This window comes from Poeciliopsis prolifica, unplaced genomic scaffold (assembly GCF_027474105.1).
Source record: "Poeciliopsis prolifica strain line A6 unplaced genomic scaffold, Auburn_PproV2 SCAFFOLD118, whole genome shotgun sequence".
Classification (NCBI taxonomy): domain Eukaryota; kingdom Metazoa; phylum Chordata; class Actinopteri; order Cyprinodontiformes; family Poeciliidae; genus Poeciliopsis; species Poeciliopsis prolifica.
The window spans coordinates 213,785-238,242 of NW_026562493.1; the positions used below are offsets into that span (position 1 = coordinate 213,785).

A 24,458-nucleotide genomic window follows, 5' to 3' on the forward strand; every position below is an offset into this window, starting at 1 on the left:
TCTGAAGCAGCATGTGATGCAGCATCTGAAGCAGCATGTGATGCAGCATCTGAAGCAGCATCTGATGCAGCATCTGAAGCAGCATCTGAAGCAGCATGTGATGCAGCATCTGAAGCAGCATTTGATGCAGCATCTGAAGCAGCATGTGATGCAGCATCTGAAGCAACATCTGATGCAGCATCTGAAGCAGCATCTGATGCAGCATCTGAAGCAGCATGTGATGCAGCATCTGAAGCAGGATCTGATGCAGCATGTGATGCAGCATCTGAAGCAGCATGTGATGCAGCATCTGATGCAGCATCTGAAGCAGGATCTGATGCAGCATGTGATGCAGCATCTGAAGCAGCATCTGATGCAGCATCTGAAGCAGCATCTGATGCAGCATCTGAAGCAGCATGTGATGCAGCATCTGAAGCAGCATGTGATGCAGCATCTGATGCAGCATCTGAAGCAGCATCTGAAGCAGCATGTGATGCAGCATCTGAAGCAGCATCTGATGCAGCATCTGAAGCAGCATCTGAAGCAGCATGTGATGCAGCATCTGAAGCAGCATGTGATGCAGCATCTGAAGCAGCATGTGATGCAGCATCTGAAGCAGCATGTGATGCAGCATGTGATGCAGCATCTGAAGCAGCATCTGATGCAGCATCTGAAGCAGCATCTGAAGCAGCATGTGATGCAGCATCTGATGCAGCATCTGAAGCAGCATCTGATGCAGCATCTGAAGCAGCATCTGAAGCAGCATCTGATGCAGCATCTGAAGCAGCATGTGATGCAGCATCTGATGCAGCATCTGAAGCAGCATCTGTTGCAGCATCTGAAGCAGCATGTGATGCAGCATCTGAAGCAGCATCTGATGCAGCATCTGAAGCAGCATCTGAAGCAGCATCTGAAGCAGCATCTGAAGCAGCATCTGAAGCAGCATCTGAAGCAGCATGTGAAGCAGCATGTGATGCAGCATCTGAAGCAGCATCTGATGCAGCATCTGAAGCAGCATCTGAAGCAGCATGTGATGCAGCGCGGTGCGGCGCGGCCAGACAGTATGCCGGCTGCAGAGACTGTTAGTCTGTCTGTCTGTTCAGGTGGAGCAAAGGTGCAACCCAGAGGTTTGAAACACTTTTCATATTTGGTTATTGGATTAAAAACATGCAGATAACGACCCCACCCCATAATGATGTCATCAAAGGCAGAACACATGAAGCGGACGTTTTATCTTTATTCTGGTTTAATGACACAACAGCAAAGAGAAAACCCACCATGACATGACAAACTATGTAAGGTTTTGTAAGGTGTTTGTGTCTGTAGGCCAGTTACATGCTGAGATCCACACAGAAACAGAGACATTTCATTTGTGCAGCAAATATAGCACCTGGAACCCAGTAGGAGCCAAAACTCCCCTGGAGGAGGGGTGCACTGTTTTATGGCTAATCTATTAAAAACACTGATCTGCTGATTCCAATCTTGGGCGATAATTTTTTTGTCTAAAATGTTGCTAAACGTAGTAAGAACGTTAATGAGTTGTCAACAGTGAGATGACTACCGTTAACTCCAAACACACAGATCTTACCTGGTGGGCCGGTCTGTTAGTCAAACCTCTCTCACAGCAGAGCAGAAGAAGAAAACAGTTGATTAAAATGTCTTTGCTGAGGCTGATAAATTAGATGGTTAAGATGTAAATATCAGCCGATCACCACTTTCCCAAAATTAAGGAAATGGGCACAGATAAATCAGCTGGTCGATAAATTGGTCCATCTCTACTCGAAAGGTCTGCTTTAAATTCACATCTTTCTAAAAACATTAACACAGGGTGAAAGCACAAAGGAAAGGAGGTGATTCAGTTCAAAAGCCTCCACTGTGAATGAATCAAGCAGCGAACTGCACTGACGAACCTGGTCCCATTACAATAGAGATTCTAGCTTAGCGTGCGCACACACACACACACTCCCCCCCCCCCCCACACACACACACACACACACCCCCCACACACACACACACACCACACACACACACACACACACACACACACACACACACACACACACACACACACGTGTCCCATCGTGAGTAAGTTCACCTTCAGGTGAGGAGCAGACTCTGTAGCTGAGAGCAGGCAGCCTCATAGGGACCTGACTGGGTTCTTATGGGCCCTGGTGCTGCCTGCCACTCTGGCTGACTGACGCTGCCATTAATCACCGTGAGCAGGAGGATTGATGCGATTAGTCATCTCATTGATTCCTTTGTAAAAATAGCCTTTTGGAATGAGAGTAGCTCATGCTCACGCAGCATCGATTTTTGTTCACCTCGATTTATTTTAATCATCCGCTAACTGAGGCTCAGAAGATGGAGGATACTCCTATCTGGTCTCCTTTTACTCCCAGAGGCTGGTGGCTGGATTCTCCTTTGTTTGGAGAGAGCATGACACCATATTCTCCTTAATTTGCAGCATTCATGACAACATCTACAGGGAGGGAAGAACATAAGTAAACTTCATAACGCGACATTGCCCAAACTTCTAATGATGAACTTCAAAGGCAGCGGCAGCGCTGTGCAGTCCCAGCAGCGGGAGCTACACTCCAACAACGAGCTGGAGAACAACACCTGTGGGCGGCAGGCAGGGAGGAACGGAGCGTCTCTGCTTCCTCACTAACAAGCGTACCGGAGTGGATGTGGTGATCGGCCCAACGGGGCCAATCATCCTCTGCAGAGCAGCGCAGCAGAACCTCACATTGCCCCAATGCCAGCAGGTTTGCACCTTTCATGCTTCCCGTTCAGTAAAAGACGAGAGGAAACGTCGGTGAACACGCACAGAGAAGAAGAAAGATGCTTGCTGCAGTACACTACCTCTCTCACAGTGCTTCCCCTCTCGTCCCATGGGACACTCGCATTTATAGCCCCCTTCAGGTAGCGCCTTGCATTGCGATGTCCGGTGGCACTTGCTGTGTTCGCAGGGGTCATGGAGGTCAGCGCATGTTGGACCTAAACAAACACACATTTACCATCATGAGGAAGGACAGTTTCAGAGACACAACACTTTTAATCACTCCTCTTCTAGTTTGAGCTGAGAATATTTTGTTTTACGAAGCAGGTTTGAAAGTACAGCGACTGGCAAAAGTTTAGAATTCCATGAAATTTCCAAAACACGTTACAACCGTTACTGTACTGAGGCCACATGCAGCAGCACTGCAGGAAGCATTTTAGGTGTGGCAAATAACTGAACCTCAGTGGGACCTGATGGACAGCATGCCCAAAGCATGATGCTACCACCACCTTGTGTCATAATAGGAGTGCATTGACAGTGAGATGCGATGCCCGTCTGGAAACTGACTGACAACTCACTTCCTTATATTGTCCTGCTTTGTGTCGCTATGTCTGTCGTTGTGCGACCCCCCCCCACTCTCCCCCCTCTTCCTTCACTCTATACTCTCTCAGTCTCTGCTTCCTGTGCTACCAGCTCTCTGTCTAACGGGTGAATTGAGCTTCCTAAATCTGCTGGGATTTACCCAGCTGGCATCGAGAAAGGATTCGCCTGGTTTCAAATCAAAAACAACACACACAACCAGGTTGGTTTTATTGAAGTCGAAGTCTACTGTTGGGTCTCGATGTCCCTTGTGTGATTATTTTCAAAGGTAATTTTATTTATTGTTACTGTTAAACTAAAATCTCCAGCATGGGGAAGTGGGATGATCTCAGGTTTTCTTGACAGTCTCTTAATATCCCAGTAAAATAAGCTGCAGGTTGTTTGTTCCCAGCCTCTTCTCCATCAGTGTTTCTTTTGGCAAACTCATCACACACATCTGGTGCACATGATGGGTTTGCCCTCGGCTGCAGCCCGTCTGAATTCACCCGTCATTAGTTTGGCAGTCAGAGTCTGTGGTGGGGGGCGTTAATGAACCCTGTCCCGCTGAGCGGACAGGGCTGCACTGTTTTTCCTCGCTGACGCTTTTTCATCCTCTGCTCCCATTTCTCTACCACCGCAGCTCTTTTTCCTCCCTAAATCTTCCACTCTCTGCACTCTTTAGCTCTGATCTTTGCTCACCTCCCTCATTTATCTGGCCGTCCCGTCATGTCCCCCCGTCTCATTACTGCTCTCCCCAATCATGTATTCCCTCTTGTCTCCGACTCAGAACTGTCCCCCTCCATGAAGGAAACCATGAACACTTCAAACTGACTTTAGGAGAAAAACATTCAGCTGAATGTTAGTCTGCAGGCAAAGGTCCCAGTCTCATTACTACTTTTCATTTTTCACTCATCATGGCAGAATCTGGAGCTGCTTCTCTTTCGTCTGAAGTCTCAGCAGCCAAACATGAAACAGTTCTTACATTAAACATAGTGTGACTCATTTTGGATTCACATTAAAAATGACTTTGTTTTTCCCTTTGACAGAAAACAACTTGTGATGTTTAACAGAAATTTACGCCTTTTGTCACATTACAGCTAAATTGGATTTTATTAGGATTCTGAACAATGAATAAAATCTTTACCAGCTCTTATTATACTTTGACTTGAAGGCTAAAAATAGATCATATAACTTTCCATCCTCCTCCTTCACCATTGGGATGGCTCAGTCTCGCTCAGTGATCATTTTTACTGGGTCACACGGTTTCCAGATAAACTATATTTTGGGGTGCATTTGCCACTAGTATTAATTTGTACTGCATAGTCGTTATGTTGCTTGTTACTATGGATTATTGAGGATTTTTTCTCTTTCTGCAGGTATAAAAGCCGTCTCCAGGGTGTTGACTCTCCTCTTATCTCTTTTCTGTCCATTACAGTCATTTCAAATTAAATCTGATTCTCAGCTGGTTTTAAAGCTGCATTTGTTCAAATCAACATGAAATTTGAGGGTTAGGGTCAGCAACTCTACCTGTTGCTGCCATGACTAGAAACACTGTCGTTGTGACTTTTTTCCACTAATCTGACTAAATTCTTAAAAGGTTTAGTAACTCAGCGTATGTCAATATGGATGGCATTAATTACCACAACAAAAGTTTTATAACAGACAGAAATATAAATGTTTTTGCTTAAAGTGTAGCACTACCTCCTTTTGTAGCCTCAGAGGAAGCAGGTGGATAAAGGTTTTGATGGATTTATCGTTTGGTTTGTTCATGTGAGATTCAAATCCAGCTGAGAATTTGCTTCAAAGCAGTTTTGTTAACAGAAGCCTTTTCTCCAATATGACACAAAATAAGATGAAATACTTATTTGCAAAGGAGTGAAATGTGATAAAGTTGAAGTGAGTAGAAGCTTTAATAAAATCTGCAGTTTTAAAGCAGTGGAGTCACTTACCCCAGAATGCATTGCTGCACTTGCAGTGGAACATCTCGGCCTCCTTGACCTGGCACTCAGCTCCGTTCTTGCAGGGGTTCGGCTCGCAGGGGTTGTTCCCACATTCGCCCACACCCACGCCGAACAAGCTGTCTCCGTTGGCCTCCTGGATGTTGAGCATGCGGTTGTTGACGTCCAGCATGCGGATACAGCCTACCAGCCCTGCGGTGACCCCAGTCCGCTCCCTGACGCTGAGCAGCAGAAAACACAGCAAATCAGGATGGATGTGCTGCTCGCTGCGTCAAGATGCTCAGCAGCAGCAGCAGCGGTAGCAGCGGCAGCAGCAGCAGCAGCGGCAGCAGCAGCGGTAGCAGCAGCAGCAGCAGCGGCAGCGGCAGCAGCAGCAGCGGCAGCGGCAGCGGTAGCAGCGGCAGCAGCAGCAGCGGTAGCAGCAGCGGTAGCAGCAGCAGCGGCAGCAGCAGCAGCAGCAGTGGCAGCAGCAGCGGCAGCAGCAGCTGTAGCAGCAGCAGCAGCAGCGGCAGCAGCGGCAGCAGCAGTGGCAGCAGCAGCGGCAGCAGCAGCGGTAGCAGCAGCAGCAGCAGCAGCAGCAGCAGCAGCGGCAGCAGCAGCGGTAGCAGCGGCAGCAGCGGCAGCAGCAGCAGCAGCAGCAGCGGTAGCAGCGGCAGCAGCAGCAGCGGTAGCAGCAGCGGCAGCAGCAGCGGCAGCAGCAGCGGTAGCAGCAGCGGCAGCAGCAGCAGCAGCAGCAGCAGCAGCGGCAGCAGCAGCGGTAGCAGCAGCAGCAGCGGCAGCGGCAGCAGCAGCGGTAGCAGCGGCAGCAGCAGCAGCAGCGGTAGCGGCGGCAGCAGCAGCAGCGGTAGCAGCAGCGGCAGCAGCAGCAGCAGCGGTAGCAGCAGCGGCAGCAGCAGCAGCAGCAGCAGCAGCAGCAGCAGCAGCAGCAGCAGCGGCAGCAGCAGCAGCAGCGGTAGCAGCAGCAGCAGCGGCAGCGGCAGCAGCAGCGGCAGCGGCAGCGGTAGCAGCAGCAGCAGCGGCAGCAGCAGCGGTAGCAGCAGCGGCAGCAGCAGCTGCAGCAGCAGCAGCGGCAGCGGCAGCAGCAGCAGCAGCAGCAGCAGCAGCGGCAGAAGCTTACTCTTGCTTGAGGTCATCCGTCACCCCTCCGATGAACAGCGAGGTGTCCAGGTTGAGACCGTCTGTCCCATGGGGACTTTCGCCTTGGACGTGCGGCTCGTTGTCCACGCTGAGCACGCCGATCCGTCGGCTGCGCGTCACCACCAGCTGGTGCCAGCGACCCTGGCTGATCTGGACTTCGCTGATCACGGTGCCTGTTCCTGAGCCAGTGTTGAACCTGACGGATGAGATGATAATTAGTTATCTAGAGATCAGGCTGACCTCTGACCCGAACATTCAGAGCCACATAAAGACGGTTCCAAAGTGTGCCTCCGATCAGCTGAAGAACATTTCCAGGATCAGAGGCCTGATGTCTCAGCATCAGAAAAACACATCCACGATTATCTTTAGTGGCATCGATTACTGAACAGAACCTCAAGCAGAAGGTGGAACATTGATCAACTTACGTGATGTGTATTGATGATATTGATCATCATATTTAATGTGCATTGATGACTGATGATGACATTTAACAAAAGTCATTTTTATAGTTTTTATAGTTTGTTTCTTAACTGATGTTTTATGATTTAAAGCACTTTCAATTGGCTTGTTGCTGAAATGTTTTTTTAGAAATAAATATGACTTAAACAGACGTGGATGAGACAAAAACTTCCAGCTAAATTTAGCAAACTGAAATAAAGCCCAGCCTTTAATCTATCAATGTTTTGCTGGGGAGAAGGCCTTGACATCACAGAGATTAGATATTGTGCGTCTGCATCCACACATGCGGCAGTATTAGCTTAACCTGAGAGCAATTATCTGCCACGAATAATTAGTTCTTCTCCCCACGTCTCGGATTTGTGAAACTGTGGGTGGGAATCTCACAGTTGTATTTCTGGAACCGAGGCTTTCTTTGAGAGCAGTGGTGACTTATGATCTCCTTTTTGCTCTGCGATTGATTTCATCTCAACATACAGATCCAGCCTGGTCAGTCTGGAGGAGAGGAGCGCACTCAGAGTGTTCAAATCTAAAATACATGAAAGGTTGATGGAGCTGAAATAAAGGCCAATCTTTAATTAGTCTCATCGCTTGTCTTCAGAAGAAATGGTCTTTATTAACACAATTCTGCAGGGGGAAGACGTGAACACACATCATTATGGGATTATTACAGCACTCGGTGTTTCTGCTGGTTTCTCAGAGGAAAATTGGCCAATTTGATAGAACTGGTTGTCGTCAGTCAAAGGGTGAAAACAGAAAATGCTGAAAGAACTCCTCTTATCCTCCTCTCATCTTGTTTTGGCTGCTTTCAAACTACTTTATATCTCACTGATCTGTGCATTTCTCTCCTTATCTTCACTTCTCTTCTGGTTGTTCTGCGTTAGGAGATGCATTACATTTGTCAACATGTCACCAGGAAATATGCAAGTTAAAGCTGCAAAACGCACATTTGAAACCAGATGTTTTAATCTACTGTATAAAAGTGCATGCACCAACATTTTGGGTCAAATGTTTTGGCTATCATTGCGTGAAAGACTTTTCTTGGAAGAACAATATTACAACGAATTTGTAAAACCTTTACTACAGAAAATAGTTCCATAAGAAGCCAACATTATTATACATTATAAAGAGATCAAATTGAACTGGTCCAGACTGACACATTTTCAGTTTTCTACTTATTTTCATACTGGATGCAGACCTATGAATATTCAGGAGCAAAAGACACATCTAGAGACAAATGAACAATAAATCCATTGAAATGGGTTATGAGACATATTTTTACCAGCAGTTGGTCATAAACAGCTTTTAGTTGAATTTTTGAAATAAGTTTCACAGGAAATAAGATTTTTTGACCAACATTGTGATTTCCAATGAGCTGGGCTCAGTTACAGTTTGTCCAGCTATAAACCAACAGATTCACATTCATAGAAAGTATTTATAAAGAGAGGAATTTAGGTCAACAATGGGTTTTCAACAAGAACAGAAGCAATTAAACTAGTAAGCGATATATGTGTGTGATCCCTTGGAGGCACATTATCCCCACAGACAAACAAGGAGGTGGACCCATCATGCTGTGGGCTGCATCACTCCCCACACTTTAATGAAGTGAAAAATGTCACATTCTATTAAATGTCCAGTAGGAAGCAGCTTCCCTGGTCAGTAAATGCTTCTGAAAACTCATCAGTGACAGAACAGACCCAAAGCCACAGAGAAGCTGCTTAACAGAAGCAAATCATCAGATTTATAGAGGAAACCTGAGATGAGTCTGAAGCTTTGCGAAGCAGGATGAGACAAAGCTGCTGATGAGTCTTCTTGTTCACCAGCAAAAGGTTTCTCTTCCAGTTCTTTTCTTTTTTGCTTGTGGATTAAACACACAAAGTTTTTATATGAGGTGATGTTTCTGGCTTTCTGGTTGGTTCCACCTATTAAAATGTAATTATCATAAAAAGTTAGTTCCTTTGCAGTTGAGTCAAGTTGCACGACTGAAGTAGTTATTTCAAACTTAACACTCAATCAATTCTGACTGCACTGTTTGGAGGATATATATGGAATTGCTGCAGCTGTATGTAAACACAATAACGTTATATGTGCTCCAGATCCATTTCAGGAATCGAAGTAACCGCATGTGTTCAGACTGCTCAGAAAGTCAGACATTCAGAAGAATGTCTGACTTTTTTGATTTAGGGTTAGGGTTAGGGTAACCCTAACCCTAACCCTAAATTTCATTTAGGTCTTTTTAAAGACTGGTACTAAGAAGGAGCCAAAAGTACATAATTAACATGAGTGGCCATAATGAATCACCTTCTTTTTATCAGTTTATTTAAAATGTTCAACATTTTTAAATCAGAAAGTCAGACATTCAGAAGAATGTCTGACTTTAACCTACAAATTGCCCAGAAGTTATTTCCTGGCTCTGCTGTTTTCTACATGTTCACTCGCTGTAATTATTTGCCTCATTATCCTCAGCCCTCTGTTTTGCTCTTATTTACGGCGCCTCCCAGCTGCTGCTGCAATGACCTCGTTCCCTCACGGGGATCATTAATGTTTCATCACAACTTTTTGCAATAAGAATGGACGGAGGACGAAACCTCGTATTAAATTCAATCCAGCAGTATCAGTAAATGTCCTGCACTCACTTGAGCTCCACCCTGCTGTTGACCAGAGCCAGAGAGATGAAGTCTTTCTTCTTCATTTGGCCGTTGTAGAGCAGCAGGCCGTTCATCTCGGACGCTCTGAACTCCATCTGGATGCGGACCGTGTGGTACGCGCTCATTGTTGGGAAGGCCAGGAAAGACTGGCCACCAAATGATGGGATGAAGTACCTGATGGCTGCAGATAAAATCACAAGTCACTGCTGTCAATACTTTGTTACTGCATACTGCATCTAACACAGGGCTTCTGCAGATTTCACCAACTCAAATTTAAGATCTGCACAAAATCACAAATAAACAAATCCTATTGGTTGACAACAGACGTGACCCAATGAAGAAGATGAAGAGCGTCCAGCCAACTGGCAACTTATACATGACGGACATAAAAAGTTAGCTTTACCCTTTAGATAACAATCTTACCTAGTAAAGTTTAGCAAGCTTTTCTATTAGCAATATGAAAAACTATTACTGGTATGTTAGCGGCTAGCTACCACTCAGACCACAGTGAAGATGTCGGCATGGGACTCAAAGGTTTGCATAGCAGTAAAATTCCAAGATTAAAAAGAGAAAACTCTGTAGCATATATGATATTACGTATTCCTGCCACAACACAGTTTGACATTTGATTAACCATAATCCAGCTGATATATTTTTATACAAGAGAAATCTAAAATTTCTGGCTATCTTAAGGTAATGCCTACTTTTCTTTAAAAGTGACAGAACACACAATGTGTTATTTTAATACATCACCTATAAAATGATGTTTTGTGAATGTATTTTTAATGTAAACTGACACCAGGAAGAAAAGCTAATGTAGCATCTTGCTGATGCTAAAGGGGGTCTCAATAAAATAAACATTTTTTTCTCAATAAATTGAATACATTTTTTAATGAGACATTTTAAATTTCATTTAGGTCTTTTTAAAGACTGGTACTAAGAAGGAGCCAAAAGTACATAATTAACATGAGTGGCCATAATGAATCACCTTCTTTTTATCAGTTTATTTAAAATGTTCAACATTTTTAAATCAGAAAGAAGAATAGTTTTTTTTTTTTTTTATAGAAGCAGGTTAAGTTTCCGTCACCCTTTCCCTCCGTCCATCTCGTCTTTTCTGTCTGTCTCTCCGGTCTCCTCCTGTCCTAATGACTTGATCAAGCCGGTGGGCAGCCAGTGCATGCTGCTTATGGGTGTTTGTGATTTCAGTTAGCCACTTTAACTCAAAGGCACAAAGTAATTCTCATCATCTAAAACCCATCAAAGCAATTAGTGTCAATTATATGAAGATGCAGCTGTGTGAGGTCGCTGCGTTGCAAGCCTGAAATCCCAGAGCGGGGAAGAAATAAAAGCTCTGCAGAGCTTTCTGGATTTGGTCTTACTGTTGGTGAGCAGCAGCTCAGTGGCTGCACATATCTGGGATGATGAAACTGTGTGAATCACTGGAGCTGAAGGTCAGGCAGCAGAAGAAACAGCTTGTGTCTGACTAAACATGCCTTTTTTGTTTTTTAACTTGATTTAAACTCTATATGTACATGTACAAACCTGATGTTTGGTTCTGTGGTGTTAATTTGTAAAGCTGTAAATGGCCCGATAAATCCACATCTGTGACCACTTAACATTTCACCTCCATAATCCCGCAGTAAATGGAGCCATCATTCCCTCTGCCACCTTCACACACAGCACTCAGCTAGAACCGGCAGAACAGCCACAGTACTGAACTATTCACACCTGGAACTCTTCCACATTCACTTCTCAACCTTACACAGAAACACACACAGAGGTGCATATTCAGTGTCTACTAAGGGCACTCTGCCTTGTTGCTCCACTGTTGACATTCTGACCTGGACAGACTGACAGTCAGGACAGACGGCTGCGTCCTAAAGGAGCAATCAAGCAGATCCTTCTGCCATCTCTGCTCCAAACTGACTCAATAACCGTCGACATCTCCATTTTCTGTTATTGTAATCAACCTGTTGTTTTTAATGCACATTTACATATGTGCACATATTTTAATTATAAATAAAATCATCTTCATTTATATATTATTATACTTTTATAATTTTGTGAATTTCCCCACACTCGAGGAGATTTCTATTTTTATTGGATGTGTTATCTGTTGTTTTATCAAACCAAAAATCCCATTAAAAATCCAATCAATAAGCCTCTGCTGCTCTGTGGTGATGATGATGATGATGATGACACACATGATTCACAAATTCTAAATGATAAAACAAAGAATAGGAAACTCCAACAGCTTGAAGAACATGAATGCTTAAGAAGGTTTTTCTTGAAGCTCAGCTTTTTATCTAACCTTAAATATTTGACATTGCATTAAAATGTTTTTGCTGCTTTATTTAGACACTGAAGTATGAAAGGATAAAGTTTCCAAAGATGATCTTTTATAATGGATCAATAAAGAGTGATTTATTCAATGGAAGGACTTTAAATGTCTCTGAGATGTTTGCTCTGATCTGGCTGTTTCATAAATTTAAGGTGGCAGCAAACCCTGAAACTTCTGCTTTCAGTCTAATAATAAACAAGGAAAGTAAACCGGAACAGAAGATGGAAAATACGGCTCACATTTCTCACACACTGCCCCTCCTCGTCCAGCCAGGCACTTGCAGCTGAAATCGTCACCGTCGTTTTCACAGGTTCCCCCGTTGAGGCACGGGTTGGAGTCGCAGGGCTTCTGGGTTCTGGACCACCCGGTCGTAGCGAGCGGCGCTGAGGTGCTACGCAGGGTTTTGGTGGGCGGAGCCCGCGTGGTGGTGGTGCGTCTGGAGCTGGTGGGCCTGCGGGTGGTTCCTGGTGGGCGGCGTGTGAAGTGAGGGGAATGAGGCCTAGATGTGGGGACGGGGGAGGCTGTGGTGACGGCGGCGGCGGCGGTGGTAAACAGTGGGATGGTGGACAGACCTGTTGGAAAAATGACAGTTTAAACATGTAAAGCTTGAGATTTTCAGTTTAAGAAAACCTTCTGAATAAGTTACAGTAATTCCCTCTTTCTTTTTCTAAATTTTTCCACTTTGCTGTTAAGCTATATCACATTACCATCATTAGTGAAGCGAATATTCTCTGCCGTTGGCTTCTTTACAGAGATGCTGGTGTCTTTGGAAGCCTTGAGCTGTTTCAGCAGCGCTCCCTCGATATCCTCCACGCTGTATCTCGTATCTACGACAAAGAAAAGGTTCAGGGATTCAGGACAAGGCCTCTGAGGAACGCTGCAAACACAGGACTTCAGCTCTTTTAATGCTAGCATGAATATATCAAACAGCCCTGTGTGTGACAGGTGGAGGGTCTCAGCGGACTTCTTGTCCTCCAGTTGCTGCTGGTTCCACTTTCTTTATTTTCCAGATGAATCGCTCTCCTAATGCTCGCCGCAGATGTTTGTTTTACAAGCCGTGGAGGGGAGACGTGTGAAGGGTATGAAGGACGCTAAATGTTGGCCATAAAAAATACAGGAAGGAGAAGGGAGGAGGAGGAAGACGTGGTTTTGTTTGCTGCAGACGGTCGATGAAACACCCATTTATGATGTATTTGATCTGAGATCAAATTATATTTGTAGGAGAAAAAAAGCCAAACATTTGTTTTTTAATGTTTTCTGAATCAACAGAAAGAGGAACTAAGATTTGATCATAAATCATCCCAAAAAGAAAAGAAAGTCTAAATCACCGGATGACTTTACATTTACTGAAGAGATAAAAATACAGGTTTACTTTTATATGAGATCAATAGTAAATAAGTAAACAATGATTAGGCCTGTCACAATAAACAAAAAATAAATTAATCACATGATAAATTAAAACAAGCTCAGTAATTCCCATTTGCATGATTTATCGTATTTCTCTTTTCTTACTCTCTGCCAATAACCATTATATTAATAAAGTCTTCAGTCTGCTGCTCTGCTCTCAGATAGCCTCTTTTTCTGACGGGCGGTTTTGTTTACAAAGACTTCATGACTCATTTGTTTGTTGTTTTGTTTTATTTATTTCAGGTATTTCAAATGTCTTTCACTTTCACCACAATATTCATGTCTATTGCAATAATTTATGGAACAATTTATCGGTTGTGACTGATATGCTCCCTGAATACCTAATCAATAAAAAAGAAAACTGTTAGTGGAGCCTAACAACAATAAGATGGCATATTTATAGCTAAATAAAATGTATAATTTACATATTGTCTCAAGAAATAAACCAACTAAAACAAATTTGTTTGCTGTTTACAGTATCATGTGAAAAGAGCCTGGCAGGCCACCGAAGTCCAGATTCAATCAGCCATCAGATTAAAATGATAGTAAAAATCAATGAGTTATGTCATAATTAGGGATGCTGCGATCAGGTTTTTTGCTGCGGATTCCAATATTGATCATTGTCCATCACCTGGATTGGTTGTTAATATTTTGTGTTATGTAAAAATGCTACTATGTGATCTGGCAAAAATGATCTGGTAATAAATTCACCCAATTTAGATATAAAACATTGAAAACATGGGTTATAAAACATGCAAGTATGTTGTGTCTGCAAAGTACTTACAAAGACAAAATAAGAAAAAAGGCAATTTATTCTATAATAGTGTTAATAAAATGCTACTAAAAAGTAAATATGAAGCTAAAAAATGTATTAAAGACATGAAGAGTGGAGGGAGTACCATCATTAGGACACTCAGTCAAGATGACAATTGAAAAACCTGCAGCCAGTAAAACAATATTCAACAGTAAGATTCTCTGTACCCTGAATTATACATGAGTCAAAGAAATCTCACTTCACTGTCTATATCAAATAATGCCAAGTGAAAAAGAAACATTCATTCACAAACATTCATTAGTTACTAAATCCAAACTTCCTGTGAGCACGGCTGGCTGAGTAATGCTGGTTCTGATTGGACCGAGCTGAGTAATCCTGCCTCCTGCATGGAGGAGGCAGAAGAGACAGATTTTTTTCAGAGATTATCCATCTTAGTTTGAACACATATGTAAAATGTTGCTAGTTGGAGTTACATGCTGCAGCTTTAAGCAGCGTTCAGTGTGAGAGTTCACTGTCTGGTGGAGGCTGAGCGGGTTCAGTCACTCAAATGTTACTAGCAGCAGCGAGGCGCGGCGGTCCAACAGCAAGAACAGCAGAACCAGCAGAACCACTAGTTCGTTGATTTAAATCATTTTTTGGGTTATTCGTTTAGCTTTCTGACCATCATGCTAATCCGGGTGAGTGTTGGTAGTTGTGCACTGCTTTGCCTACGGACTGTTTGCCACGAATGTCGTTTTTTCCTGCAGTGAGCCTTGAAACAGCCAAACTCCATCAAGTGCTCATTTTTTAAATGTCATGTTATATTTGCTGTGTTCATATATTTTGATGTGCTTCTCCTTCGAGGTAATTTTCCGCTGCAACATGCAAACTTTCCCATTCACTCTGAGTGTTATTAAAGTTCCACACGACAGGATTAGTTGCTCCACTCTTGCGCAGTGTGAAGAAAGAGGAAATAAGCTGCATAGGCAAGCTGTGAAGTGATAGAAAGGTGATTGGTTTGTGTGATCGGCAACAAGAGTCTGTGATCGATGATCGCTGATCATACACTTTTTCACGGAAATCAGCCAATTATAATCGGTGGCCGATCAATCGGCACACCTCTGGAATATTCAGAGTTTGAGGACATGCTGGGCTAAGTGTGTTCTCATCATGGAGGAGCAGGAGTCACTATTGAGGATGTCGTGTTCAGAGTCAGAAAAATATTTGAGCTTCTGTCATATTCTAAATATTAACTTGATGACTTAAGAAGACAGAGCAAAGAACAGAATTTAGAGTATAAAAAACCTTTTATGAAGCTTTCCAACTCATCCTCCCGCTGAATGACGGGCTCAGCTGGAGCAGGTAAACCTTCATTTTGGATTCTTCTGGTTTGGAGCTGAGTGCAGGCACAATATTTTATTTTCAGATTTAAAACTTTGATCTAAGGTAGCAGATGACCACAACTTGGTGGCCATCTGCTACCTTACTCTGCAGCTGTTGGTTGTATGTATGGAGGAGTTTTTATAAAACAGGATAAACTTCTCTGTTTCAACTGTAATGAATCATTCAGCTGCTTTACTGATCACTACATCGTTGTCTATCCCCCATTTCTATTGACCTCAATAAGCTTTCATAACTCACCAGGTTTCTGAAAAGCTGCCCCAAACAGACCAAATCAACAACTCATTATTCAGAAATAGTTTGGATTTTTTCTAAAGCTCTTTTTTGCCTGATCTTCATGGAGTCAGCTGATTTTATTTAGGCCAGTGCACATTTATTACTTTACATTTGTGTGAGGATTATTGGTAAACTGGGAAAACTAATGACTAAGACAAAAGGATGGAAGAGAAAATGCAAACATTTTTGGTGGCTGCAATTTGCTATGTAGTAAAGAACAATCTAAATTTAGGTGCCAGAACAGCTGAATCATGAAAAGCTAATTGTTTTTTAGAAAGATTATGCTTTCTCTTTCTATTTTGAGTCTGTTGTGTTTTGCATGTGTACGTTTCTCACCAGGTCTGAAATGGGCCTCCACTAGTGCCATAATGGAGCCGCTTGGAGCCAGCTGACGAACTCGAACTCCCATGAAGTCCTTGTGCACCTGGGACTTCCTGAACATCTCATTGAGCTGTTACGCAGAAAACGAAAGCAGCTTAAATACAGATGGAGACAACAGATGATAAATGAAGACAGTAATGAGCTCCACATTTTCATTCCACAAAACTGTTGACTATCTGGAGAGAAGAAAGACTGCCTCTCAAATTGGTTTGCAGAGAAGAAGGCCACTGGGTGTGGGAGCACAAATTGACATTTAGCTGGCTGAGGTGACATTAATTTTAGGAGCAGGTTTCCTAAAGATAAATGCCAAGCTACCTTGACATTCTGATTGGTTTTTCCTACAATGACTCGGTGTGCACAATGTAACCGGCTGAGCAACTGAAAGAGACGAGCTACTGTTTTTAAAGCTAACTTTCATAATGAGCTCTCCTTTAGCCCCAAATCTTCAAAACAAACTGAAAACTTTGCAAATTTTATTCTAAAAGATGAAAAATATTTTTAGAATAAATATGATAATATTTATACTTATTGTCCTGGTAACACAAAATAAAAACCCTGAAAAAGGTCTATGTTATCATAATCTCATGAATTTTTAATCTACAGTCCATTGAATGTCAAGGTGCTAGCAAAAGATAGCAAGTCCATCTGTTTACAATGAAGGTTTCTCCACCTTCCCACACATTGCTGTGATTTAAAAACAAATTCCTCTCATACAGAAAGATAAATTAATTTGTGAATGTTGAGAAGAAATCAGCTGAAGTCAGTTAGTCAGAAGTGCTCTTTGCTTGGTAATGAATGATGCTCTACTTTCAGGTAAACAGGTATTGTTATTTTCATTGAATTTTGTAAATAACTCAAAATGCCCAAGGAGACCTCTTCAGTGCTTTGTTGTGGCCAGTCACGTTGACCAAACAGCACCACTCTTCTCATTGAGATGAACAAAGAAAAATAAATGAGCAAAGAGTTTCATTTCAGGTTGCATCATATATTAAGATGTGTTATTGCAGGGGCAATTTGAAATTAAGTGGTCTTTGACAGCTTGTGTAATGGGTTAGCTGGTCTTCACCCTGAATAAGTTTGAGAAACACTGAATTAGAGACGGATGCAAACTTCCAGGGATTAGGATTCGCAGTGCAAACTTGCTCAATGCTCCCGCCAACAGCCAGTGTAGAAAGAAGGATTTATCGTCTCAAGCTTTGTGGTGGTGCAAGGGCACCGCCTAGTGGAGAGAAAACAACTTGGGACTACTTGTATGATCAGAGGAAGCCAAGTTATAGCGACTGGATTCCTTTGAACGGTTAGTTGTAGGAATCGTTTCCGTTAGTCAGAACTGCTCTTTGCTCTGTAATGAAAGATGCTCTGCTTTCAGCTATTGTCAATTTCATTCAATTTCGTAAATAACTCAAAGAGGAAGAAAAATAGTAGGAAAACAGGTGACTTCCAGTTGGAAGGGGTGGGTCTAAAAAGATGTCACCAATTGACCATGTGAATGTGATGAGCTCTGGTCTGTTAGATGCAGCTCGGAGCTTATATGGGGAAATTATTCCATCTAAATATTTTATGGCGAAATTCCAGATTTGAGGCTTGACCACGCCCACATGCTGTGACATTGTTAAATTTCTTTGATAACTTTTGGCTCAAGACTGTGCTGACTGAGTTTGAAGCCTGGAAAGCTGTTTGCTCAGATACGTCAATAAAACGTCAATAAAAAAAGATTCAAAATGGCTGACTTCCTGTTTGGTTTGGACTATGGTTCCAAGAAACTTTTTTATAGGTCCTGACATGATACACGTGTACCAGGTTTCATAAACATGGTTTAGGGCTGATTTTTAAATATTTTCTAGGGGATACTGTAGAGGAATTAGGCCACACCCACCAAATATTGCACTGAATTCCTTTCAAGTGGGGGACAAGGTTTGATCTCAGAGTTTGGTCCAGGTCGGTTGCAACATGAGTAATCTAGAACCAAATGTATGACAGCGGCATGACCTGTCACTTTGCCGCCATGGCCATGCCCTCCACTGAAAACTCTTGGCGCTTTAAACTAAGTGACACCAACTTGTTATCTGTCATTTGACACAAGATCATCTTAATTAGGTCAAGAGAGCCAGAGGCGGAGCTTTCCACATAAAACAAAAAAATCACTTTCTGTTCTGAGGGGGCAGGGCTTAGATGATGTGAGACTATGATGATCCTGGTTGGATCGTCAGGGATCCAATCAGGATCACTCATGGCAAGTTTGGTCCCAATTGACCGTTTTATGTGAAAGTTAAAGTGTTTTGTTTACTTTGGCGAGTATGCCAAGTTCGCCGCTCTGTCACGACTCCTGAACAAATACACAAGTAAATTTTTTGAACAACTTTTAAAGCACGATGCCTCACCAGCATTCTGACCAAGAATGAACCCAATAGGTTGAAATCTCCAGGAGGAGTTTGTTAAAGTTTGACATGAGTAAAAGTGAAAAATGGCCAAAATTTGACCTTTGTCCCAAAATGGCTGCCTCTCTGTGCATTTTAGGGGGTACCGCCAAGAGACTTTTTTTCTTGATTTGGGGGGATTTACCTATGTAACAAGTTTCAGAGCTCTACGACCTATGGTTTCCCCTATCTCACATTAGGGGGTGCTGTAGAGCAGTTTGGTCACGCCCAGGTGCAACTCTACTAGAATCTGAAAATTTTCCTCGGGGGACCATTTTGGGCCAAGTTTGGTGAGTTTTTGAATATGACAAAGCCTCCAAAAGGCCATGTAAAATGGTGGGGAAAAAATGTATGATAATCGTGAAATCTTGCGATTTCAATAGGCCCTGGGCCAGTGCATCGCTGCTTGGGCCTAATTAACTAACAAGCTAAAATGAGGTGTTTGTACCTTTATTACTCTCTAAAGAGCGGAAGAGGGAACGGCCAGAGAGTCATTCTTCATGTAATTACTAACAGAAAACCACGGCTAGTCATATTGAGTTGTTTATTCAGTATATTTGCATAAGTTAGTTTATTATCAAAATCAAAACAACTTCTCAAATCTGTACCACTTAATGACATTTACAGAACTCAGAAAAAATATTGCATTTCTGTTACAAACACAGTTGTTTTAATCTCTTGATAATGAGATCAAGAGATTAAAACTCCCTGTGCATTTTAGGGGGTACCGCCTAAAATGCACATTACTAGTCGAAATGGGCTATTTTTACCACAACTTGATCCACATAAACCTAAGACAAGCCCATGACTGAATACAGCAATATAATTTAATATATGAAGCACATTTTGCTGCAGCTGATGAGCTGGTGAGCTTTAGTGAAGAATAAATACCTCACTAAAGTTTAATAATCTTATTTCTATCCTGTCAGTAATGACACTTAAACTGGCAGTCCACTCACACTGCCGATTAGGAACACTTTGCTGATCTTGTTGAGCACGCTCAAGAATATTTTCTGCAAACACTATACTCCTCAGATTTGTGAAGGTGTGACAGCAAATTAGGCAGTAAAACCCTCAAAGCTGGATTAGCGATTGAGTCAGTGTACACAAACTCAGTCGCACTTCACTCCTGTCCTCTTTGGAAATGTTTTAATTTATCTCTGAAAAAGCACATTCCATGTTTTTTAAAGAGCTGTGCTACAGCTTAACTCTTTTCAAGTAAAGAGCCACTTTGTGACTTTGCATGCCTTCTGCTTGCGCTAAGTCCATTTGTGTAAGTATAGTGTGTGCTCAGTGGTCGTCCTGCAAGATGTAGAAGAGGGCGCTGGATGCTGTCGAGTAGCACACAGGGCTTCAAGAGACCCACAGGCTAAGACCGTTAATGAGCACAGACACACGCACACACACACACCTACACACACACGCACGCACACACACCTACACTCAGGCTCCCGTTTCATGTGAGAAGTGAGGCCCCAGATCGCCACAGAGGAAACGGACAGTGGAGAAAGTCAGTGGCCAAACTGTGATTATGGTGGCTGTCTGGCTCAGCTTGCTAACAGCATGACTATCCAACCGTGGCAAGCAACTGCACAATGCTACAGAGAGGTGGTGGTTTTTTCTTCCAGTTGTGGTCTTATTAAGCTTGAAGAGCGTCTCTTCATACAAACATTGCCAAAGATTTTCCTACTTAATCATCTATATGCAGTGAAGTAATATTCAGAAGAAGAAAAATATGACAAGAATAGCAGAAATAAACTGAGATGCTGTTTCTTTTTCCTCCCACTAACTTTGGTCTTAGAAAATGGGGTTCAATTGCTGTAGATAATCTTCAGCACAGATCAACTGATGTAACAGATTGCCACTGTGCTCCTTTTTATTAAAAACTAAATATCATATGATGTATGTCCTCTGACCAAATGCATTTTCTTTCTTTTTCCCTGTCCTTTTTTCATTATTGTTATTTTTATATCAGATGTATTGGAGCAGAAAAATTGCTTCAGCTGGGCGTGGCAGAATATTACTCAGCATCTTCAGAGGTGTCAAGTCTGTAATATGCGCTGTGATACTTGCCTGAAAGAACGGAAAGAATTGGATTAGAAAGGCGCTCTGCGAGGAGCTTTATTGTGTCGAGGTGCTTTGAATCTTGTTTCAGAGGCTTTTGGCCTTTTCACAAGAACATTCTTGGAAAACAAAACATTTGCAACAAAGTCTTTGTTTTTTCCTTTCTCCTGTGGCCTCAGTGACACTTTGGACACTTGAGCAGCAGAACCAGCTCAGAATAAGGACAGGGATTTTTCTTCTAAGACCCATCATCGTGCATGTTACCTGCTGAATTTAACTCATGTTTGCTTTTCCTGTCGACGCCGACAATCTAAAAATTGGTCACTTGGAAAGTGAAACACAGTGGTCGCACAGACACACAAACGCTCACACGCACGCATCCAGCAGGGCCTATTCTATAAAGAATACTTTTTAAAAATGAGATTTGATTTTGTTTATTAACCAAACAAAAACTGCTTTTTCCTCCTGTTATGACTGGCGTCGTAAATTTAATCATGCAAACGTGAAACAATCAGGTGTCCATCCCTGATTGTCTTCCAGAAGACGATGGAGAAGTCCAATTGGTGGCCTCTTGGAGGTGATGGATATAAAACCTGCTGATGTAGACTTCCTGCCATCCATCCTCACTTCATCTCCACCAGCCACACTCTTTGTCTGTTAATCACCTGGTAAACGTTCTTGGAGTTTGTAGGACTGAGCGGCTGTTTATGTTGCCGCTTAGTTTTCTCATGTTTTTCTTAATTAGAGAAGTACATTTTTGTCATTTGGTTGATTTATTTTCAAATAGGTAAGTTCCGATTAATATTCAGATAGTTTCCTTTTGTTTATTGTTTTCGGCACCATAGCTCACTCTGAAGCCACGCACTCCACTTGTTGTAACATCACAGTCAAAAATACATTTTTGAAAATAAAGAATATTATAAAATGTTCATCTTTGTGTGTGTCGGCTGCTTGAGATGTGAAGAGGATGAATCCTTCATGTGATGATCTGGCCACCTCTAGATGAGTCATAACACACCGATGGTGCCAAGTTGAAGCAACGTAAAATATTAAAAGTCCAAGTTTGATCTGCTTAAGTATCATCACAATTTAGTGAATCTGAAGTAAGAAAACTGAAAATCTTTATTTCTTTTTGACATACAGGTCTAATGTTTCACAAACAGTGGTCAGCATATGATCACTCCAGTCCAGCTCTTTATCACACAGTTAAATGTTTTTCTAATTCTAAGTGGTCCAAATAGCCTTAAGGAGCGATGAAAATGTTGCTTTTCTGTGCTTCCATAGTTAGAATACACAATTAGAAACATAATTGGCGTTTTACGGAGTCTGATTAATTTTGGATTATCTGGTTCAAATATTTCAGATTTTTAAACATTTTTCTAACGTGTCCAAACCATGATGCCCTGTGGGTGGAGAGCCCATACACCCAAATAAAAACTCTGAAAAAACCGCTGAAATATTTGATTGAAGTGAGATTTTTATGTATGTTAGATGTTTTATCTTCACATAGTCTCTTTGCTTTTTGAGTGAACCACATTACAAGAGGTTAAGCAGTGAAGTTAAAGCAGATACAGTTCAGGGAAACTGCTTCCACTAGCAGAAGAGTTTATCTAAAAACGGACCCAAAAACGGTGCAAATCCACTCCAAATCAGCTAGAAATGCTGCCTGGCCCGAACAAACAGCGCTGTTGGACTTACGGCGCTCTCTATGCTGCGGGCTGTCTCTCCAAACAGCTCAGACTTGGGGTCCTCCATCTCAGGGGTGTAGAAAATCTCCTGGTCATCTACCTGGTCGAGGTGCAGGAAGCCCAGGAATTTCATTGTGGCTGCAGGCAGAAAGAGAAGAGGTGAGACATTTAAAGCGCATGCAGCTTTTCCCATCATAGCCTCTGCCTTCACATGGTGCTGCTGGTTTCTGGGGCAGTGCCAGGGAAGGGTGAGTGATGGATCGTGAGTTTGGGGTGGGTGGTGTTAGTGAGGGAGCTGCTGACCGACCCCAGAGGGGTGCTTCTGCAGTTTGACTGATAAACGTTAAAAAAAGGAAGTGAAGGAGGACGAGGCGAAGAGTGGAAATATGACAGAAGAGAAGGCAAACGGGGAAAATGGTCCAGTTTTACCAGATCCAGACTCATCCCAAAAGCTGGCTGTGGCATAGAAGGCTGGGTAGAGAAACAGCAGGTTAGATACAGAACAAACCTGAGACACACAGACATATACACACACACAGACATACACACACACAGACATATACACACACACAGACATACACACACACAGACATACACACACACAGACATATACACACACACAGACATATACACACACACAGACATACACACACACAGACATATATACACACACAGACATATACACACACAGACATATATACACACACAGACATATACACACAGACATATACACACACAGACATATACACACACAGACATATACACACACAGACATATACACACACAAACATATACACACACAGACATATACACACACACAGACATATACACACACACAGACATATACACACACAGACATATACACACACAAACATATACACACACAGACATATACACACACAGACATATACACACACAGACATACACACACACACAGACATATACACACACACAGACATATACACACACACAGACATATACACACACAGACATACACACACACACACACACAGACATATACACACACACAAACATATACACACACAGACATATACACACACACAGACATATACACACACAGACATATACACACACAGACATACACACACACACAGACATATACACACACAGACATATACACACACACAGACATATACACACACAGACATATACACACACAGACATATACACACACACAGACATATACACACACAGACATATACACACACACAAACATATACACACACAGACATATACACACACACAGACATATACACACACAGACATATACACACACAGACATATACACACACAGACATATACACACACAGACATACACACACACAGACATATACACACAACAGACATATACCCTAACCCTAACCCTAACCCTAATCCAGTCTGGGTCCTTAGGCAAGACCCTTCAAGCTACTGCCTACCTCATACCATGAGAGATACTAAGTTGCGTAACATGCCAGCTCAGACGTCGCCCGGCAAACAAGGTCTGCGTCAGGTGTTGGGGAACCAGAGCACCTTGATGACAAATGGGCTACTGGAACAAGACGGAAATGGGCGAGAGATGAAAATGTGGATCTGTTGGAATGCTACTACTCAAGTAACCCTAGTGAGAGAGGTTACATGCAAAGACTGGGGAAGGAATGGTTACTTCGACATCCCCAGTCAACACTAAGCGCTAAACAACTAGTAGCTCAGTGTTCCAACATCCGCAAACGGCAACTGCTATCACAACTTGAGATTGACGAGATACAACACAAATGCTACGGCAAAAGGGAGGAACCCGGATGTCAGGACTGTGGGGACTTAACTACAAGTCCCCACCCAGTGAGGGGATACACGGCCCCAATGAGCGAAACAGAGCTGAACGAGACAGCTGCTGACCTGAGAGAGAGAATCATGACCCGAATGACAACCAGGCCCTCGGCGCCAATTACAACGGCTGAGTGAAGTACCATCAGAAAGTCTCATTGAGAATGTGAATGCAGCATTGAGAACGATCCCTACCAACACCATAACAGAAACCAATGAGCTGATCTACAACTCAGCATCAGTGATCCTTGAGATACTTGGCTATAAGAGCAACCATGAGACCCAATACCCAACATGGAAAAGACGGTTAGAGGCTAAAATCAAGGAAACAAGGAGGGAAGTGAGCCAACTGTCAGAGCTCCACAA

The 24,458-nt window shown here is 42.7% G+C and overlaps 1 protein-coding gene across 9 annotated transcripts in view; it reads right to left on the reverse strand.

Annotated features, from left to right (window-relative positions):
- Window positions 1-24,458, reverse strand: part of agrn (agrin) — a 386,496-nt gene that overhangs the window by 35,202 nt on the left and 326,836 nt on the right. For all 9 annotated transcript variants that reach the window (XM_055024315.1, XM_055024310.1, XM_055024314.1 and 6 more), the window contains 8 exons: window positions 22,276-22,403; window positions 16,052-16,166; window positions 12,585-12,704; window positions 12,117-12,449; window positions 9,525-9,717; window positions 6,413-6,628; window positions 5,287-5,516; window positions 2,842-2,976 (listed from right to left, as the gene is read on the reverse strand). In XM_055024315.1, coding sequence (XP_054880290.1) covers window positions 2,842-2,976; window positions 5,287-5,516; window positions 6,413-6,628; window positions 9,525-9,717; window positions 12,117-12,449; window positions 12,585-12,704; window positions 16,052-16,166; window positions 22,276-22,403 — 1,470 coding nt within the window. The remainder of the gene's footprint in view (window positions 1-2,841; window positions 2,977-5,286; window positions 5,517-6,412; window positions 6,629-9,524; window positions 9,718-12,116; window positions 12,450-12,584; window positions 12,705-16,051; window positions 16,167-22,275; window positions 22,404-24,458) is intronic.